At 33.0% G+C, this 20,383-nt stretch overlaps 1 protein-coding gene and 1 long non-coding RNA gene across 3 annotated transcripts in view; one reads left to right on the top strand and one right to left on the bottom strand.

The window, feature by feature from the left end:
- The window catches only part of LOC144835755 (uncharacterized), a 167,438-nt gene that overhangs the window by 37,307 nt on the left and 109,748 nt on the right, over positions 1-20,383 (top strand). The window lies entirely within an intron of this gene.
- Positions 1-20,383, bottom strand: part of LOC144835717 (calcium-transporting ATPase sarcoplasmic/endoplasmic reticulum type-like) — a 41,739-nt gene that overhangs the window by 16,682 nt on the left and 4,674 nt on the right. For both annotated transcript variants that reach the window (XM_078690789.1, XM_078690788.1), the window contains exons 4-8: positions 19,739-19,846; positions 12,102-12,240; positions 8,474-8,554; positions 6,959-7,044; positions 4,414-4,480 (exon numbers count right to left, since the gene is read on the bottom strand). In XM_078690789.1, the coding sequence (XP_078546915.1) occupies positions 4,414-4,480; positions 6,959-7,044; positions 8,474-8,554; positions 12,102-12,240; positions 19,739-19,846 (481 nt within the window). The remainder of the gene's footprint in view (positions 1-4,413; positions 4,481-6,958; positions 7,045-8,473; positions 8,555-12,101; positions 12,241-19,738; positions 19,847-20,383) is intronic.

Here is a 20,383-nt window from a genome sequence, read left to right on the forward strand (position 1 = left end):
TAATAAAGGAATCCATAAAGTGGCATAATTCTCATTGAAAACACATTACAAAATAAAAAAATATGAAGAATAGAGGAGAGAACATTTACGGTAGTATTCTAAGACATTGCATGGCGATAAATAGTAAAGTAAGCATGGAGGTACACCATATGTCTCCAGAAGGAAATAAAGTACGAGTGAAATTGAAAATGCTTTATAAAATTTTAAGGATATAGAGTAATATAGTAGGGGCTAAATATTTTTATTTTGCTAACCAATGGCGTAAAGCTCTGTTTACACTATCAAAGTTTATGTGACAAAAAAATATGAAGAATAGAGGAGAGGACATATATAGTATTCTAAAATATTGCATGGCGATAAACAGTAAAGCTTTGAGGTACACCATATGTCTCCAGAAGGAAATAAAGTACGAGAGTGAGATTGAAAATATTGCTTTATAAAATTGTAAGGACATAGAGTAATATAGTATATATTGTACCAGGGCTAAATATTTTATGCTGCTAACCAATGGTGTAAAGCTCTGTCTACACTATCAAACTTTATGTGACAACAAAAATGTGATGTGTCCATATATGGACATGATGATGTCATACCACTATCATTTAGGCATTATCACAACCATATTTGGGCACATCACTACCATATTTGGGCATATCACTACCATATTTGGGCACATCACACTTTTTTTTTGTCAAACTAGTTTGATAGTGTAGACAGAGCTTTAGAACATGTTTGATAGCAACTAATTTTACAATTATTTAAAGTTTTTATTTCATTTGACAAAGAATAAATCTATTTACTAAAGGATTCAATAAAATATTAGTGTTAGTTTTGTAACGTACAGTCCAATAACCTAATTACTAAAGAAGGCGACAGCACTATAAATCAATACATTCACGAGACAAATTGTCACTTTCTTTCAATAGACGAACTAATTTAGGTTTGAAATCATGCAACTAGCTCTTCAAATATATCAGACATTAATGTCAAATGAGCTTTCATGAATTCAACATGAACAATATAATCATCAATAATGCTCGGCAAAAATAACAGATTACATAGAGCAAAATGATAGGAAATCTACTACATTGTTGATGTAATTAATTGGGTACATGCCTAGCCTAAGGTACACATTTAAAGGCTCAAGAGTATATTACAAATCCATGCAATTTTGACAGTGTAACGTAGCGTACACAAAACAAATTACCAAACTGTTCATACTTTAATTATTGCTTTAAAACCAACATAGATTTCTAAAGATGGTATTCGGCTAGAATTAAATTAATGAAAGAGAGAAAAACTGTTTTATAACAAAATACAGAAGTGGGCCGTAGGAGGGAAAGTTGTAAAATAACCTTTAAAATGGGTGGAAAATTAAATTACAAAATTGAATTAGAAAAAATTAGGATAGTTTTTTAATAGCAAACCGTATAATAACAATTTAGTTATCCTATTACTTCAAAACCTAAAGTTGAGACCTAGATATTATTCTAAACATACTGTATGTCCCTAAAAATGCAACCTTTGAACTCTTGACATTTAAAAAACTGTCGATGTTCGATGAGGTGTGCAAACAAGAAGTCACCAAGTATAACAGTCTGGTAAACTTTGTAATGTACAGTAGCATATATTAAGTTTATACAGTAGATAGAATATTTCCTCCTTGATTAAACACATTTTTATTCTGTGACCCCCTTTCCTTCCATCCACCCCCTTTCCTTCCATCCACCCCCTTTCCTTCCATCCACCCCCTTTCCTTCCATCCACCCCCTTTCCTTCCATCCACCCCCTTTCCTTCCATCCACCCCCTTTCCTTCCATCCACCCCCTTTCCTTCCATCCTCTCCATTTCCCTCATCTATATCTTCTAAGCAAGAAGTAAGTGTTTGAATATCGCTACTTTAATTAATCTTATAAGTGCTTATAGTCTCGTTGGTTTAGTGGGACGATATAAAGGCAGTTTAATTTATCTTGACTGCAATCAAATCTCGATTTCAATATGAACATTTAAATGATTTAAACTGGTCTCCCTTGTGCGTTACATGTAGGTTTCTAGGGAGAGGCAGGTGCTTTTACATGATTGAATTTGTCTGCAATATAACAGCTAATCTATACAATTAGATTTAACAGCTATTTTCTATTCAATATCTTTGATTAGCTAAATGCAGATTTTTCCCTTCTTACCTGAATCTAAGATATAAATTGGGTGATGGTATAAACTGTACGAGGACAGATGTTTTTAAAAACGCTGTTAAGGTTTTTTTTCCTATTGCTAATTCATTAGAATCATAGACCATAAACTAGAAGCTTAGGAGAAATAATGTTGTTACTAGCAGATAATCTCTGACTGCGTTACTACATTTTTAATTAGGGCTCGGCATGACTTGCACTATGTAAACACTTTTACAATCATATCTAGCGGATATACACCCACCGCACTATATAGGCCTTCCATTATCAGTGAAAATAAACAAGAAATCAACACCTACACTATTATAGACAATTATTCTATCATTTATTAACTGTAAGCTTATAACAGAATTATCACACACAGTGTTGAGCATTCATATTCATAGCTTTGCGTGCCCACTCCTCTCTTAGGCTTTACATGTTGTGGATCTATATCATGCCTTGATGCAGTACTAATCACTGGGTTAGGTAAAAAATCGTCATGAGTGTGGGCTAGTTATTTAATCATACTTTCACTGCTGATCCCTAGTTTGAAAGGGGCATTTCAGGAAAAAGGGTGTTTGTTCGAACCCTTGAATCCCCCTGGCCACGGGCTTGAGTAATGACTATGTACTGTAGTGCACAGCGTAAAAACTTGGTAACTATTACTATTGATTGACATATTATGGTAGACAGTTTGGAACATTATTATTACCAAAATACATTATTTTATTATTCATTCAATTTATGTTTTAATATTGGTTTGAAATAAATTTAAATCTCAGTATAATAATGGACATTTACATTAAGATTAAAAGATTTTCAATACAATTGGAAGAAAAAGAATTGTGTTAATTAAATTTATGTAGAATAATTGAGTAAGCGTGCCATACTTGAGATGCCCAATTGTTGCTGTCAATCAGGAATGCTAGTATTGGATTGGTGGGTTGATATCACATGGTCTAAGGTTACATGTGGGGTTATATTGTGATTAGTGTTCAGTCAAAGGTGTGGTGTCATATTGCTTATATTAAACCAACTACTATTTAGTTTAGTTAGTACACACATTTTATCACTTAATTCATCTATGAATGAAGAATCCTTTTTTTTTTTAAATTTAAAAACAGCAAACAAATTTAGGTTCAGGGGTAATTTTCTAATTAATGAGAATTTTATGAATAAAACAGCTTTGCTATAAAATAAAATGTTTACCCTGTAGCTACCCATATCTTTCAATTTGCAATGACCTATGACCTAAGACATCAATTATTGTGAGCATGAGTTGGATTTTTGTTAAGATGTCGCTGATTATCGGACCCAATCTGTATCACAAACATGTGCATTTCAACCTTTTTTGGGTACTTTTTTGTGGAAAATTGGTTTTAGTAAAAACGACATTGACTAGGGGCAATCCTAGCTCCTAGCAGATCGAAAGCTCTCTCCGACAAACTGTCATAGAAAATAGATAGTGGTACAAACTAAAGCTCTGTCTACACTATCAAACTAATTTGACAAAAAAAGTGTGATGTGCCCAAATATGGTAGTGGTATGCCCAAATATGGTAGTGATATGACATCATCATATCCATACATGGGCACATCACATTTTGTTTGTCACGTAAGGTTTGATAGTGTAGACAGAGCTTCAGAAGGCTTCACTGTGGGTACACTTATTATACATGAATACGGTAGCTGTAACAATCAAATGCCAACTCATAATTAATGCTTGAACAGATCTTGGTTTCAAATTAAAAATTGTCTTACATAATTACAACTAATATAGTACTGTCCTCTTATAAACCTTCCATGCAAACTGAATCAATGTTGTTTTATCCTTTCAAAGGTGAATTTAATTGCGCTTAGTTTGACTAAAGAAGACAATCATTTTAAAGCTTATTTGTGCAACGATGAAAACACCAAGAAAATGCCTTTCAATGAGAAAATGAATGTCATGCAAAATGTAACAGTTGACGTCAATAAATTCTTGTCGTTTTCAAATTTCACATGTACATAACAAAAAATAATAATTGAACATTGAGTTAAAAATAGCTTGGCTAAGCCTCTAAAGGATAATATAACAAAGATGATTAAAGAAAGAAAACACATATAAATATATAATAAAGAAAAGAACGAAAATAAAAAAGAAATAACCTCACTTAAGGTAATCAACTTCTTTTTAATATTAATTTATTGAATACGAAATCAATATTAAAAACAACTTTAAAATGAATTCATAGAAGACTCACCAATTTCTGTGTTTAGTCCTGTACCAACCACAACGCCAATACATTTTCCAGCAGCTATATTAGTACCCTGCAAAAATAAACATTCATTTAGAGAAAACAAATAAAACAATGTTAGGCTTCTGGGACTATACTTGGTTATACCCAGGTCTCCTGGGACTATATTCGGATTATACCCAGGCCTTTTGGGAGAATACTCTGTTATATACAGTTAAAATAAATAAAATTCTTAATAAAACAATATTCTACGAATACTAATTTATTCAAAATAGTTTTAGCAAATGTTTTAACAAGTTTGTTTAGTAATTATCATTTGAGACAATTTTGATATTTTTCATAATTCTTGAGTAGAGATAAAGCTTAAAGAAATAATTACACAAGTGAATATAGTCATGTTATAAATACATTAATTGGCCCCTGGATACCTTCTGTAGATGTGAGATGTGTTACGTGTAATTTAAGCTGCCAAATCATTCCTTATGGGATAATTATCATTAGGTTATCAAGAAATCTATCTTAGCAAACATCAGCATCAAGTAGACCTAGTATTGGATGTTACGTAAAAGGCATACACACTGACAGCAAAGTTCCTTCGTAGCGCTTTCACAGCTGTTGCTGTTCAATCCATTTAAGGTTAGCCTGCAATGTTGTTTGAGTGTCCAGGTAAAAGACGGCACACACTGAACTGAGCATGCACACCTTAGCATTATTATACAAGTTTTATCAGCTGTCTATCATAATAATATTATAGGTTGGTAGTACTTAGAAACTCACCTACGAAGGAGTTAGTTACTGTATATAACTAGCTATAAAGACTCCTTGGTCAAACATTATTTGTTGTATAGCAATAATATGTACAATTCTAATGCTCGACGATAACTCTTTGCTGTAATTTTTATCTTGGATTTTAATCATGTTAATAGTATTTTACAGGGCCTATTGCGTTTTTGCAATCTGCATTTGTAATAGTATTTTAACATAGGCCTATAAAGAGTACTTTAACAATTGCCTTTTGAAATTTGATGCTTTTTTCCTTGTTGTTTTATTGTCTTAATTATGCAAAGCAAAACAAAATTCCATTTTAAAGTGGGCCAATAAAATTTCTTGAATCTTTAATTCAAGTATAAATTCAAAATATTCATTGCCTGGATATTAATCTAAACCAGATTGTTGAGCAATGTGGACAGCAAAAATCATAAATTAAATAATTAGTATCATTATCTTGTTTTGCCAGGGATATAGCTAGGGAAGTGACAATTCTAAGGATGGGTGACAAACTTTCTATTGTTGTAGGTACTGTGTTGAGATTAAGACATGGTAGTAGGCCTCTTTAATAACAAGATTTGGGTTAGGTGGAAAAATTTAAATGTGTTTCTTCCCACCTACCTCTTCCAAGAAATTAATATGTATCAAGCCTTTGCTTTATTATTATAAAATATTATATAACACCTAAATAGATTCCTGTCATTTGATTGGACGATTGTGGATCACATCATAAAAGTGCCCTATTTTTTTTACGCTAGTGAGTGCGGTTTATTTCTACTTTTGTCACGTAGTGAAAAAATAAATTTTATCTGTCAATTATTAGTACCATTCCACTCATAAACATTCATTTTTTGTATAATAACTACCAATTAAAATCACTATTCCATTTCTAACCAGATTTTTATTTCTACAGTTTCAAAACTAAAAGAATGTGATATTTAACGATTAGTTTACTGAAAAATGAACAAATCTCCTGCAGCTTTCGCATCCTAATTCCTTAATAATAATAAGTAGGCTGCATGTCATACCTCGCAGATTCATATTTTAAAAGACTAAATCAATTAAAATCAATGTTAACGCAGGTGAACATGAAGCTAGATTTATGATTGATCATGTTTTTGTCCAAGTTCGATTTTGAGGAATACTAAATTAAAACGTCTTTTCATGACAGGTGGATTTATAGAAAAAACCTATAATTTAAACAGGACTCACTAATTAGAATTTTTTAATGTTCAGTACTATTTATAGGCTATTTGTTAATTCTTGTACCAAAGTTGATTTCAATTGGTCCTGATTTAGAGAGCAAAGCATACATTGAGTAAAATGCTTTTAAATTCATTTTGCTTTGTGAACAGTTTATGGGCTAGTGTAAATTTAGTGCCAGTTCTCGGCTCGAGCACCAAAGTCTATGTGTGGAACATGGGGCTAGCAAACTGGATTTGTGCCCAGTGGACTATTGGAACTCTAGTGTCAGTTATCATCACTAACACAAGCTATGTCTGGTAAACTTTACAGGCCAGTGATCTAACGACAAGGCTTGGTAAAAACTCTCTTTCCAAGGGGCGTAACGAGGGACACAAAGGCCACTGGTTTAGCATTCCTAAGAGGCCCTCAAACGCTAGGCTGCATTGGGGATGCTCATGCTCTGGGCCCTTAGCCAGTGAACTCTAATAGCCGTTACACCACTGCTCTTCCCTTAATACCTGCAAAGGCGATACATAAAACACCTTTCTAGACAAATCACCCATTAAACAAAGAATTAAGAGCTATGATGATGACATACCGAGAATAGCAAGTTCTTCTTGTCCTGGTTCACCGCTCTGGTGTCAGGAATAGCATCTGTATGTTTCAGCACACTCACACTTTCACCTAAGGAACAAGAACAAATTCATATAATAACAACAGAGGTAGGTACCATAAGGCTTGGTTCCCACTAGGACGCAATGCAAGTGAATGACCAATCACAGGCGATGGTTTAGTCCAGAAGTGGCTTGTCATTGGTCAAATCGCTTGCTTTGCGCGTACGCCCTTGCGTTGAACCTCTAGTGAGAACTACGCTTAAAGTTTAAAGATTATGGAAAATACTGACTGAATAATACTATCAATTTATTCTGTGGTTATTTTTTTAATTTTAAGATCTTGAATAACAGTAATATACCGAAATGTGCAAAGCTACTTTTTCTGCTGGTACTGGATACTGTTGATTAGTACCAGTATTGTGAACTTAGATGATTGGAACTAATGGGATATTATTATCTAGCTCTATATTAATCTCATAAAACAGTATCATTATTTCATATCAATACCCTACATATCATGAGCTAATTTAAAAATCTAATTTGTACAGCTCTATGCCAATATGGCTGCAATAAAGGCAATATTTTATGACAAGGTCAATCTATCTAAAGGAGCTGAACGAAAGGTACTATGCCAGAGAAGTGCATTGCAAGTTGTAATGATAAAGGTAATAGGCCAATGGAATGGGCAGTCAAATTGTAATGATAAAGAGAATTGGCCAGTGGAATGAACAGTCAAGTCGCACTGATAAGGTCAATAGGTCAGATAATCCAGAACAGGGAAGTTGTAGCGAAGAGGCCAGAGAATGGACAGTCAAATTGTAGTGATAAAGGCAATAGGCTAGTGGAATGGATCGTCAAGTCGCACTGATAAGGTCAATAGGAATGGACATTCATCTGATAAGAGACCTGTACACACGCTCTACTTTATGTAATGATATAATACAACATGGTCTACTCTAATTGCACCAAACATTCCAGATTTAATTGCCTAGGAATACCTGATCAGGCTTAAGTCTCAGATAAGAAGGTTAATTTACAAAGAGAATCCACGGTCGAATCTTGGTTTATACGTGTAGCTTATCATCACCGTAAAGTACTAATATAGTATAAACAACATGTTAATACTATACAGTCTGATATTCCACTATCTTATGAGCTTAGTTTTTGTTCATTTTGTGGAAAGATGGCCACTTTTTTCTGCCAACCTGAAGCTCAAAAATTAACCTTAGCAGACTAACAAATTTGCAGGTAGATTTTTTTGATAGTAATCAAATTGATAGTTGAGAATTTCTAGCTAATGTTTGCTAGTTGTATTTTTGAGAAAAAAATTAGTAAAAAAAATTTGCTAGTGTGATAAAAAAAAACAAAACTAAATCACTACTGTATACCTGCATACTTTGAAAAATTAATAAAAGAAAAAAAATAGTTTGGTGACTTCTTATAAAGATCTTAACTTTTAAATTAACATTGGATTGTTCCATTTTAAAATGTCACCTTACCTGTAAGGATAGACTGATCTACTCTTAATGTTGTTGACTTGATACTTGTTAGACGGATATCCGCTGGAACTTTATCTCCAACTGAAAAATAAAAGAAACAAAATAAAACTATTATAATAAAAAAACAAAACAAATAAAACTATTATACTAAAAAAAACAAAACAAATAAATTAAATAAAAAATATCTACAGTAAATACCATGATTTCTAGTGTTCTTAATTCGGACATTGACCAGTAGTTCATCGAGGTACAGGTCATCATCAAAATTATAATGTAAATTCAAATGTGATTTAAAGAAATTATATCTCGGTATCAATTTTCATATTATTTGTGTGAATAATGATTGCATAATTATATTAATATTTTCTAAAAATAAAGGAACAACTAGATATTCATCAGAGAACAGCTATCCTATTCAATAGATTGCCAACACCATAACAAAGGTGATGTTGAAATCGCTATGGTAACACGACAATCAAAGGATGCTACATTGTGGATGGACAGTGTGTGTTCATTCTACTGTTCATACAGTATATAGCATTTTGTTTCCAAGTCGTAAATGCTGAGCAATCTTATATATAGATTAAAGCTCTGTCTACACTATAAAATTAGTAGTGTGACATAGTGATATGATATCATCATGTCCATATATGGGCACGTCACATTTTTTTGTCACATAAAGTTTGATAGTATAGACAGAGCTTTAGAAAAATAATTTTTTGATAAATAAAGCTCTGTTTACACTATCAAAATGACAATTTGATATATTGTGATGTGCATAATATATGGAAATGAAAAACATCACACTTTTTTTTTTTTTGCAAACTAGTTTTTTATAGTGTAGATAGAGCTTTACATAGCAATAAAGTAATATTGTGCAAGATTTGGTTTTGATACACTGGCTGGCAAAATATAAATATTCCTTGTGCACAGAACACTGTCTACACTATCAAACTAGTTTGACAAAAAAGTGTGATTTGCCCAAATATGGTAGTGATATGACATCATCATGTCCATCATGGGCTCATCACATTTTTTTGTGGTTTTTTTTTACCAATCACTTTAGATCTCAACTCACCACGTTGCATTATTTATTGTCATTCAGAAGAAAAATCAGTCAGGTGCAATATAATATGTGATGGCAAGTTAAAAATAAATATCCTAAATAATATATGATTAATATTTTACCGCAGTTTTGTTGTAAATTTTAAATACAGTGAAAGTAATTCATCAACCTTGGAAAATTCATTTACAATTTGAATATTGAAAAAGTCATCTTAATACCCAAAGCCTACAACAATATGTTAATAATGTTGAAAGCGAATATTGGCAGTGTGTGTTATGAAGCTAGCTTCATTATAAACAATGCCAAGCCTGTATTGGCAGTGTGTGTGATAAAGCTATGCCTCATTATAACAATGCCAAGCCTGACTCTATATAATTAGCACAATATCTTCCTTTGTAAACTATGGCTTCAATAATTGTGTTTAATAATGTTTTACTAAGACAGCATTAGTGGTACTATAGTCAATTACTATCCGTCTCCATCCATAGCTTGAGCTTGTCTCTCCAAGGCCTACCTAATTCCAGAAACCTCATTTTAACATGAATTCAATGTGACAAAGACGACACAGCTTATTGTAGACATTAACCAAATCCTAACACAGTGCACAGTAAACCCAGCATACTCCGTTATACAATGTGTGAAGTTGACAGATTTAATGGCAAAATAATATTCAGAAAGCATTACTAATGTACAAATACAAAGCTCATACATAAGGTACAATAACTGTCTCTATTTCTTACACTACAGATTGTCTTTTTTTGTCTTTGTTGAGTACACAGACTTTAAAATGGAAAAACAATAGTTTCCCGATGATATTATGCCATTATGGCCGAACAGATTCAACAGTTTCTGAAGTAAATTTAAGGACGCCTTCTGAAACAAGCATTTCAGCTTAAAAAGGGCTATCCTCTGCTATGCAATATTTTGTGGGTTGATTTTTACTCGGGGTACCTGAGTCTAGGACTCTCATCTTCTCCTTTTCCATCCGACACTATTAAGTAAAAAGTGCGATTTATAAAGTACTACTCCTCCCTCATTCGGTGTAGTATTGAGCTAGGATTTGGCATGAATATACTACAGGGACATGTCCTCAAAGCTATAGAGCCGGATTCTTTGATTTCAAACTGGATGCAGCCATATGACATCTCGAAGATGGTACCGTATAGCCGTATAAACTATTTGGTAGCAAGGTTATTGATGTGTATGTGACGTCATATCCCGTCTTGTGACATCACATCCCGTCTTATGACGTCATTACAGCTTCTTTTGCTGTACCCCGAGTATTACACATTCGTGCTTGTTTTGTGTGATTTTGTGATCTGATGTTAATGTTTTGTTCTATGACATAGCAATTACAAACAAACAAAACACCAATAGACCCAATTCAAGGTATACTTAAAGGTATGTTTTATTTTTTACCACCCACTCCTAGCTTTCTACACCCACTCCTAGCTTTCTACACCCATCCCTAGCTTTCTGGCACCCATCCCTAGATTTCTGACGGCCATCCCTAGATTTCGGATGGCCATCCCTAGATTTCTCTACAATACATCCTATTACACTATTGAAGATGGAATAATGATGAATGAACATGACAGTAAACTTAAGCGAACTGTTGAAAAGTAAATATTTAATGATGATAATAATGATGCAAAACATTATGCATTGTTTATTTTTATTGCAAACATCCTCGAGTAATGAAATCATTTCTAAATTGAATGAAGGCTGAATTAATCAGCTGATGAGGGAGTTGGCTGGCCGCTGTAAGCTAGACAGCTCATTCCAACATTCCTCTCATACCTACAGCTTATTCAGGCCATCATAACTACAGTACGATAAGAATCATATCATAGATAATGCAATATTTAAAATAAAAGTAAGCATTAATGTCAAAGGTGATAAAGAGCATGTGTAACAACAGATACGCGATATAAATCATTATTAACCGGAACATATACGAAGTAAAGTACAGAAGAACTTTTCTCTCTATTTTTTTCATACTGCCCGAAATATATATTATAATGCTTTTTCTGTACAGACAAATGGCTTAACTTCACATCTGAAGGACGAGGCTAGATAGAAGAGTATTAGGCACCATGTATAAGGATACAAAAAATGAGCACGACATATTATAATGCTTTTTCTGTATAGACAAATTGCTTAACTTCCCATCTGAAGGACGAGGCAAGAAGCACCACAAGGACACAAATAAGGCAGACATGTGAATGTACAGTTACATTCTAATTATCGTATGTGCAAGACACAAAATTGCCTTACAAATAAATCGATCAGTTTTTTAATGCTGGCAGTAAAAATGACAAAATATAGATAAACCACTTTATATATTACATACTGTATATTATTCCATTCAATGGTTTCTTTGTTTGATAAATTTATGGACAAAGAATCAATATTTTTACTCCATAAACTTTCTTGTCTAATTTTCAAGAAATGTGTTTGAATTTTAAAAAGTAATTCAAACGCTACTGATATTAGAAATACATGCATTTATTAACAACCAACCAGATGGTGGGCTATTATTAGAATTTAACGATAGCTTACCAGAAATGGAGCAGATATCTCCTGGTACTAGGTCTTTAGCCTTGATTTTGGTGACACCTATCTTGCCCTGTCTAACCACCTTAGCTATCTCTGGTTCGTACTGCTTCAAGGCATCTATGGCATCTTCTGCATTCTTTTCCTATAATAAAATGTTATTTCATTTAGTTAATGTATATATTATGTTTTATCTGTTGATACTAGTACATGGCAGCCTACTGTAAAGTTCTGTCTACGCTATCAAACTTTATGTGACAAAAAAATGTGATGTGACAAAAAAATGTGATGTGCCTACAGTATATATGGATATGATGATGTAATATCACTACCATATTTGGGTATATAACTACCATATTTGGGTATATCACTACCATATGAGCACATCACATTTTTCCCAAATTAGTTTGATAGTGTAGACAGAGCTTAAGTATACTGTGCCTGAATGATACATTCCCAATGTACTTAAGTGTGCAACTTAAAGCGTAAGTGTACTTGATGGTATAGTGCACCCTTGCTTGAGAGGAGTTTTGTTTTTTTCTCTCCAGTCAGTATGCTGATTTTCCTAACATTTTAACCACCCAGCTGTAAAAATTGTAGAGTTTTCTTTGTCGGAAAGGTATTAATTTGGACCGAGACAGAATTTTATTTATTTTATTTCCCACCCCCTGAATCTACTAGTACTGTACTTGTCTATTAAGGAATATCTCACACTTAAAGATTTTACTGGCAGAATCAAAAGCATCATACAAATTATTGAACAATGATTAAAATTTAGCTATTCCACTAACAGTAATTGGCAGGATGGGCTAGTCTAGAATTTTATGTCAGTTTTACAAAATGTTTCACAATAATTACCATGAACTAAAATGGTAAAACATTTCCATTTATAGGTCAAGTACTATAATATGTCATCCATGTTACATTACTAGCAACAGATGGGATGTCCACATTACTCAAGCTACTGAACTTTGACCTTTTTCATTTATTAAAGATGCAGTCTTCAGAAAGTATTCTAACTAATACAGTTTACTAACTGTCATTAAAATGTAATATTTGTACTGTATAGGGCTATAAGTTTAAAAGGTAACTGCATCATAAAATGTTTTATTTTATTTTGGCAAAAAGTTTGTACAATAAAATTATCAACTTGATGACATTAGACCTTTATGACATGAGACTCTAAGCATAGACACTTCACTGCTTTGACAGTGAATTACAAGTTCTTAATTTTATTTAATAAAGTAAGCACAGATAAGTGTGTTAAACCCTTGCAATGCAATAGAAATGGACACAGTAAGTGTTCTAATTAAAAAAGTACAATGACCTTTGGACCGACCTATAGTCTGACCTTTAGAAGAACATTATGGGCTACCAAGTACATTTACAGTATTATCAAATAATTTTCAAATTTAGCATGTTATTAAATATCTTAGTTTTTTGAATGTCTGAGGGACCACAGCTGTTATGTTTCAATTAGGCATGTCATAAAATGGTAAAATGAAGTTCTGAACCTAATGTCCTATCTTTAATAATTTGTAAATTTAGGCAGGGGGAAAGAGTGGGGAGGGGGAGAGTGGGGAAGTGGGAGAGGAGAAGAGTGGGGAGGGGGAGAGTGGGGAAGTGGGAGAGGAGAAGAGTGGGGAGGGGAGAGGTGCCTACATGTACAGTACATTATGCTCTCACCCTTTAAAATGTCAATTTGCTGTAAGTGAGAACTTACTAAAATACAGTATTATCAATACAATCAATTTTATTTTGGATCTTTTCATTATATTTATCAATACTTTAAATAATAAATCTTATTATCGTAGCGCATGAATATAATTTACAATGTGCAATCCCTATAAGTTTATAAATGTAGTTATTGTACGTAGGTGATGGCATTTCTTAATCATTCATTAGGCCATGCCCAGCAGTCATTGCATGTTAATCCTCAACAACTGCCTCCAATGCTTTTGAGTAATGAAGCAGAAATTACAATGATTATCATAAATGACAAGATAAGACGATGATGACTTACAACAAGAGAAAGCCTAGTACTGTATCTTATTATTAGTTATCCGCTTGGTATACCAAGCGGATAACTCCTTGTTATTGTATGGGATCAATAGTTTTTTTTGGTTATCCGCAACTTAGTTGCAGGATAACCCATGTGATTGTAAATATCTTTTTTTTTCATCATCTTTGTTCTTCTTTCTTTCCCGGATTTTTGTTGCAGCTATATCTCAAATTTTTGTAGACATAACTTTGTATAACTTTGTCAAAAGATTGACCTGTAGCTGTAGATATGCAGGAAACTTTGTTATATGACGTTAGAGTCGTGTAGCGTAAGTTACGCGCGATTTTATGAATTTCAATGATTGATCATAGATTATAAACCAAAAGTCATTTTGTTTTGACACTTAGTGAAAATTTAAGTCATATCAAGGGCAAACTTTCTATGGATTAAAAATGACATGTTTCACAAGAAGTTACGCGCGCACGCGCATTTAAAATTTAAAAATGCGCAAAATTAATTTCTAATCAACTTTCTACGCTGATCATGACATTTTAAACATGTCAAAAATTCCCACGCGCGCGAAAAAAATTACGCGTAAGGTGCGCACGGAGAATGAAAATCATGTGTTTTTTTCTTGAATTATGATTTTACAGCCTTTCTTAGTCATTTTAAAAAAGATTTACATCATTTCAAATTAAAATGACGTCATACGAACACGTTGATTTAGACCATTTGCGCGCGTTTTAGTTGCAAAAGTGACAACATATTGTCAAAATTAAGCCTATTTTTAATCTATTATAGCTCCTCAGGATCATCCACGACCCCCAATTTTTTTAATTTAATATGTAAGCAGATATGTTGTAGATATGAATTCATGCAGAACCTTTACCACTCGGATGTTATGACGTCATCGTATGGCCACACGAATGTAAAATATAGGATTTTTTACTCTTTCGTTATTGCTCATCAAATTCAACAAAGCGCTTCTCGGTTATACGTATTCCATTTCCCCCGAAATTTTAATATTGTCTACGTTAATCAACTATCTTTCGCATGAATAAAAAATATTTTAATTTTTATGACGTCATCATGTCTAAAAATGTAAATAACGTGGGTCACTTATTTTCATCTTTACAGTAAATTTCAATCTGTTATAGCTCGTCAGAATAAAAAGTGATAATCATGATTAAAACGTTTTCTGGAAGCTATTGGATTGTAGATACGAATTGATGTGAATATTTTGCCAATCAGATGTTGTGACGTCATCATATGGCCAGTTGAATTCAAAAAGTCATATTTTCATCTCTTGCGTAAAAGTTCATTGCGTTTAAACGAGAGCGCATCTCACTTTTACGTTCCCAAAATTCTTCAAATTTGTTTTAATGTAATTATTTAGATAATTATCTTCTAAAATTGTTATCTTTATATGTCAATTTGATGATGTCATCGTGTTAATAATTGGATTTAAAAGATGGGTCTAATTTCGTCTATGCTACACTGTATATAACATATACAGTTTATTTGTAAAATACTGTAATATGGTGTATGCTACATAATAGGTACAATTCAGCACTGTTAACACATTTATTTCATGTCATAGGATGGCATAATAATTGTCGAGGTTCATATAGTTTAAAGTATGTGCATGTTGCATTTGCGCGGATAACCAGAACTCGTCGAAGTGACGAGTTCAAATCTAGTCTGTATTATTCTTGGATCCTTCCTTCCTTTTTGTGAGTCACGTTTCTCTAAAATGTGTAAACATAACATTTCATAACTTTGACAACATATGGGCAATTACGTGAAGTTGTGCACCTCCTATTTTTGAATGACGTCATAGTTGCGCAACGTGACTTACGCGCAATTTTATGAATTTCAATGATTGATTATAGATTAAAAACCAAAAGTCATTTAGTATTGACACTTTGACAAAATTTAAGTCATATCAGGGGCAAACTTTCTACGGATTAAAAATGGCATGTTTCACAAGAAGTTACGCGCGCACGCGCATTTAAAATTTAAAAATGCGCAAAATTAATTTCTAATCAACTTTTTATGCGTTTCTTGTCATTTTGAGCATGTCAAAAATTCCCACGGGCGCGCAATTTTTTACGCACGCGGTGCGCACGTAGCGTTAAAAACATATTTTTTTCTCTTGAATTATATTTTTCAAGTCTTTCCTAGTAATTTTGAAAACAATTTAGACCTTTTCCAGTTTAAATAACGCCATACGAACACGTTGAATTAGACAATTCGTGCGCGTTTTTTATGAAAAAGCTTAAAAAATCGTCAAAATTATGTCTTTTTTTAAACAGTCATAGTTTCTAAAGTAAACCGTGAACCGTTTATTTTTATTACAAAATCTAGAAGTTGATGAGTTGTAGATATCGGATCATGCATCGATAAGGCTAAAAAAACATTGTGACGTCATCGTATGGCCACACGAATGTAAAATATAGGATTTTTGTCTCTTTCGTTATTGCTCATCACATTCAATGGAGCGCATCATGCTTATCTGTATTCCTTTTTCTCCTAAATTTATATATTGTGTAGGTCAATCAACTTTCTTTAGCATGAGATAAAAATATTTTAATTTTTATGACGTCATCATGCCTAAAAATTTTAATTACGTGGGTCATTAATTTCATCTTTACAGTAAATTTTAATCTGTAATAGCTCGTAAGAATAAAATGTGATAATCACGATTAAAACGTTTTCTGGAAGCTATTGGATTGTAGATACGAATTCATGTAAACATTTTGCCAATCGGATGTTGTGACGTCATCATATGGCCAGTTGAATAAAAAAAGTCGTATTTTCATATTTTGCGTAATAGTTCATCACATTTAAAAGGGTGCGCATCTATATTTTACGTATTCAAATTTCTTCTACACGTTAATATGTTGTTCCTGAGATAATTTCCTCCAGAAATTGCTATTTAAGTGTTTCATTTTGATACCGTCGCCATGTTAAAAATTGGAATAAATGGCGGGTCCCGTAATTTCACCTATTCTACACTGTATGTAATATGTATACAGATTATACTCTTTGCATGTATATACTATATGACACAAATTGACAGAATTCAGCACTAACAGCATATCATATTCTTCAGTTCTTGTCATAATGCCATAATCTTTATCTGTGTGCAATATTCCAACGTATGACGTGCACGTGGCGTTTGTCGTTGTGCGGATAACTAACTCGTCAAAGTGACGAGTTTCATGTCTAGTTTTATTTACTCACTGTGCAATGGTAACACTACAATCATTACAATAAGAGATTCCCAGTTCTGTGGTAGGCCACTGGGCTGGTTTTTTTTTAATGATGGTGCTACAGTATTATTATGACAATGTTAAAGAAATCAAAAAATATAATTTTTCTAGGACATGGTGGGACAGGGACACCCACATTCAAAAGTCTTCAACCCACCCTAAAGCTAGGCCGCAGTGGGGCAGGGACACCCACATTCAAAAGTCTTCAACCCACCCTAAAGCTAGGCTGCAGTGGGGCAGGGACACCCACATTCAAAAGTCATCCACCCACCCTAAAGCTAGGCCATGGTGGGGCAGGGACACCCACATTCAAAAGTCTTCCACCCACCCTAAAGCTAGGCCACGGTGGGGCAGGGACACCCACATTCAAAAGTCTTCCACCCACCCTAAAGCTACTGTAGGCTGTGGTTGGGCAGGGACACCCACATTCAAAAGTCTTCCACCCACCCTAAAACTAGCCTGCGGTGGGATAGGGACACCCACATTCAAAAGCCTTCCACCCACCCTAAAGCTTATAGACCTTCCATCTACTGACAGCTTATTTTAAAGCCTTCCACGTTTTAGCCTAATTTCAACACAGAACATAATTAAATTGGATCAAGAACAAAACTAATTTTCTTGAAAAACTTGTAATTTAAAGAACCAGGAGCTTTAGTTTTTTTTAGTTCTTTTAGTTTTTAATTAAATTTTGTCATTTATTTTATCATTATCATTATTTTTTCTGAGGAAGTGAATACTGTCTTTTAAAACTAAAAATGGCCAACAGTATTTAAAGATTTTATCCATCTTTATTGTTCATGTTTTGAGAGACAATACATCTTTAAAATTTGACACTACCTATCAAATCTACAAATTTATGACTCTGAATGCTCATCAAAACATAATACAAGACGTTCAAATCAAATCACAAATATGACTTTCTGACGTGGATTTTGAATTAAAATATCAATATACACTGGGTAATAGCAGCTGTACAATAATACAAGTCATTTTAGTGTATTATATAGGGATTAAGTCACACGTCGACATTTAAAGAAACTAATTTTAGGACAATATGACATGAGAAAAGCATTGACGTCAAGGACGTTTGAAGTAAGAATATATTGTATGCCAACATGAATACAGCCCAGCACTTAAGACTAAAAGTCTAAACATTGTTATTATATTAAATTCTAAATCTACAATATGAAGACATTATTTGAGTATAAGTAATTTGAAAGATTATGTTCTATAACTGCTCTGTATTCATGTATTATTATGATGTATAAATTGATGATGATCATAAATGTGACTGGTATTTTTTTTTAGTTTACTAAAGCTCTGTCTACACTATCAAATTTTATATGACAACAAAATGTGATGTGCCCAAATATGGACATGATGATGTCACATCACTATCATATTTAAGCATATCACTACCATATTTAGGCACATCACACTTTATTTGTCAATTATCGATAGTGTAGAAAGAGCTTATGATTAATGCTTATTTCAAATTTGTTTTTTTTACTGAAATACAATAAATGCATGATTTTATTTGCATACAATAAAATGCAAATATCCTTAAAATTCTATTTCATGTGCACTTTCTACATTTAACATAGAGCTATATCGTGGGATAATAACACATTAAAACAATGAGGTAAAATCAGTAAAATCTAGCACTACTAAAACATCTGCAAACAAAGCTCAAATCAATATCAACCTCAATAAAATATTTTTATTGTTCGTAATGTAAAGAAAAAAATCAATAAGTAACAATAGTTGATAATCAATAATGATCGTTTAGAATCTCTTTGTCATTAACATCCATAATTCTGTAATTCTGAAGAGTTTTAGAGATTAATTTGAACTGATCTCTGATCAAACATTAAACCCCGATTGTAACTGTTCTCATTATAGCCTCAAATTTCATAATCAATTGATAAAAGTTGGCAGTGAAACATAATCCAGGATTTCATTTACGAGAGAATAAATTAGAAATTAATTTCAATAACGGTTGTGTGCAGATTTGAAAACACGATACTTATCATTAACCTTAAAGTACAATTGCATTGTGGGTAGAATAATGACGTCAACACAGATTCGCATGCGATTACGATTTTGAGGTACTTAAGGCAAATTTAATCTTTTTTTTTATATATTTGGGAATATCGCCATAAGTTAATTTTCTTAATGTACTGTAGATGCTCTACATCTCAAACAAGCTGTGGAAAATGGAGATTGTTTTGTTTTGAAATGAGAAACAATCCTGACATCGCAAAGGATTTGGACCCAGGACCATGGCATAGGATGCCGAGCTGAGACTTCTACTATTTTGAGGTTACCCTTACTTTACGGACACTAAAAATGTAAACTTTTCTTACCTGCCATACACCAATGATTGCATTAGCAATCAAAATAAGCAGAATAACAAATGGTTCCACAAATGCTGTCACTTTTTCATCTTCGTCTTCTTCAAACAACGCAAGAATCTGTCAAAATAATTGTTATGTTATTAGTCATTTTAGTGATGTGCATATACAGTACAGTATATGGATATGATGATGTCATACCACTACTATATTTGAACATATCACGCCACATTTTTTGTCACATGTACTGTAAAGTTTGATAGTTTAAGTTCTGTGTACACTATCAAACTAGTTACAGTAGACAAAAAAAGTGTGATCTGCCTAAATATGGTAGTGATGTGCCCAAATATGGTACCGATGTGCCCAAATATGGTACCGATATGCCCAAATATGGTACCGATATGCCCAAATATGGTACTGATACGCCCAAATATGGTTCTGTTAGAACAGAAATTATAGGTCAATTTCTTTTTTGTTTCGATAATTCACTGCTCTATTCACCATCAGGTCACAGGGAAGTCATTATGAATTCACTAATTAAATGGTGTCTGCCAATTGGATGAATAAACAGGTAACCCGTCATTACAATATCAATGCAAGTGCAGATGTGGAAATAAGTATTTACTGTACACCTGATATTTATGCTAATTTATTGGA

Source organism: Antedon bifida, chromosome 2 (assembly GCF_963402885.1).
Source record: "Antedon bifida chromosome 2, ecAntBifi1.1, whole genome shotgun sequence".
Classification (NCBI taxonomy): domain Eukaryota; kingdom Metazoa; phylum Echinodermata; class Crinoidea; order Comatulida; family Antedonidae; genus Antedon; species Antedon bifida.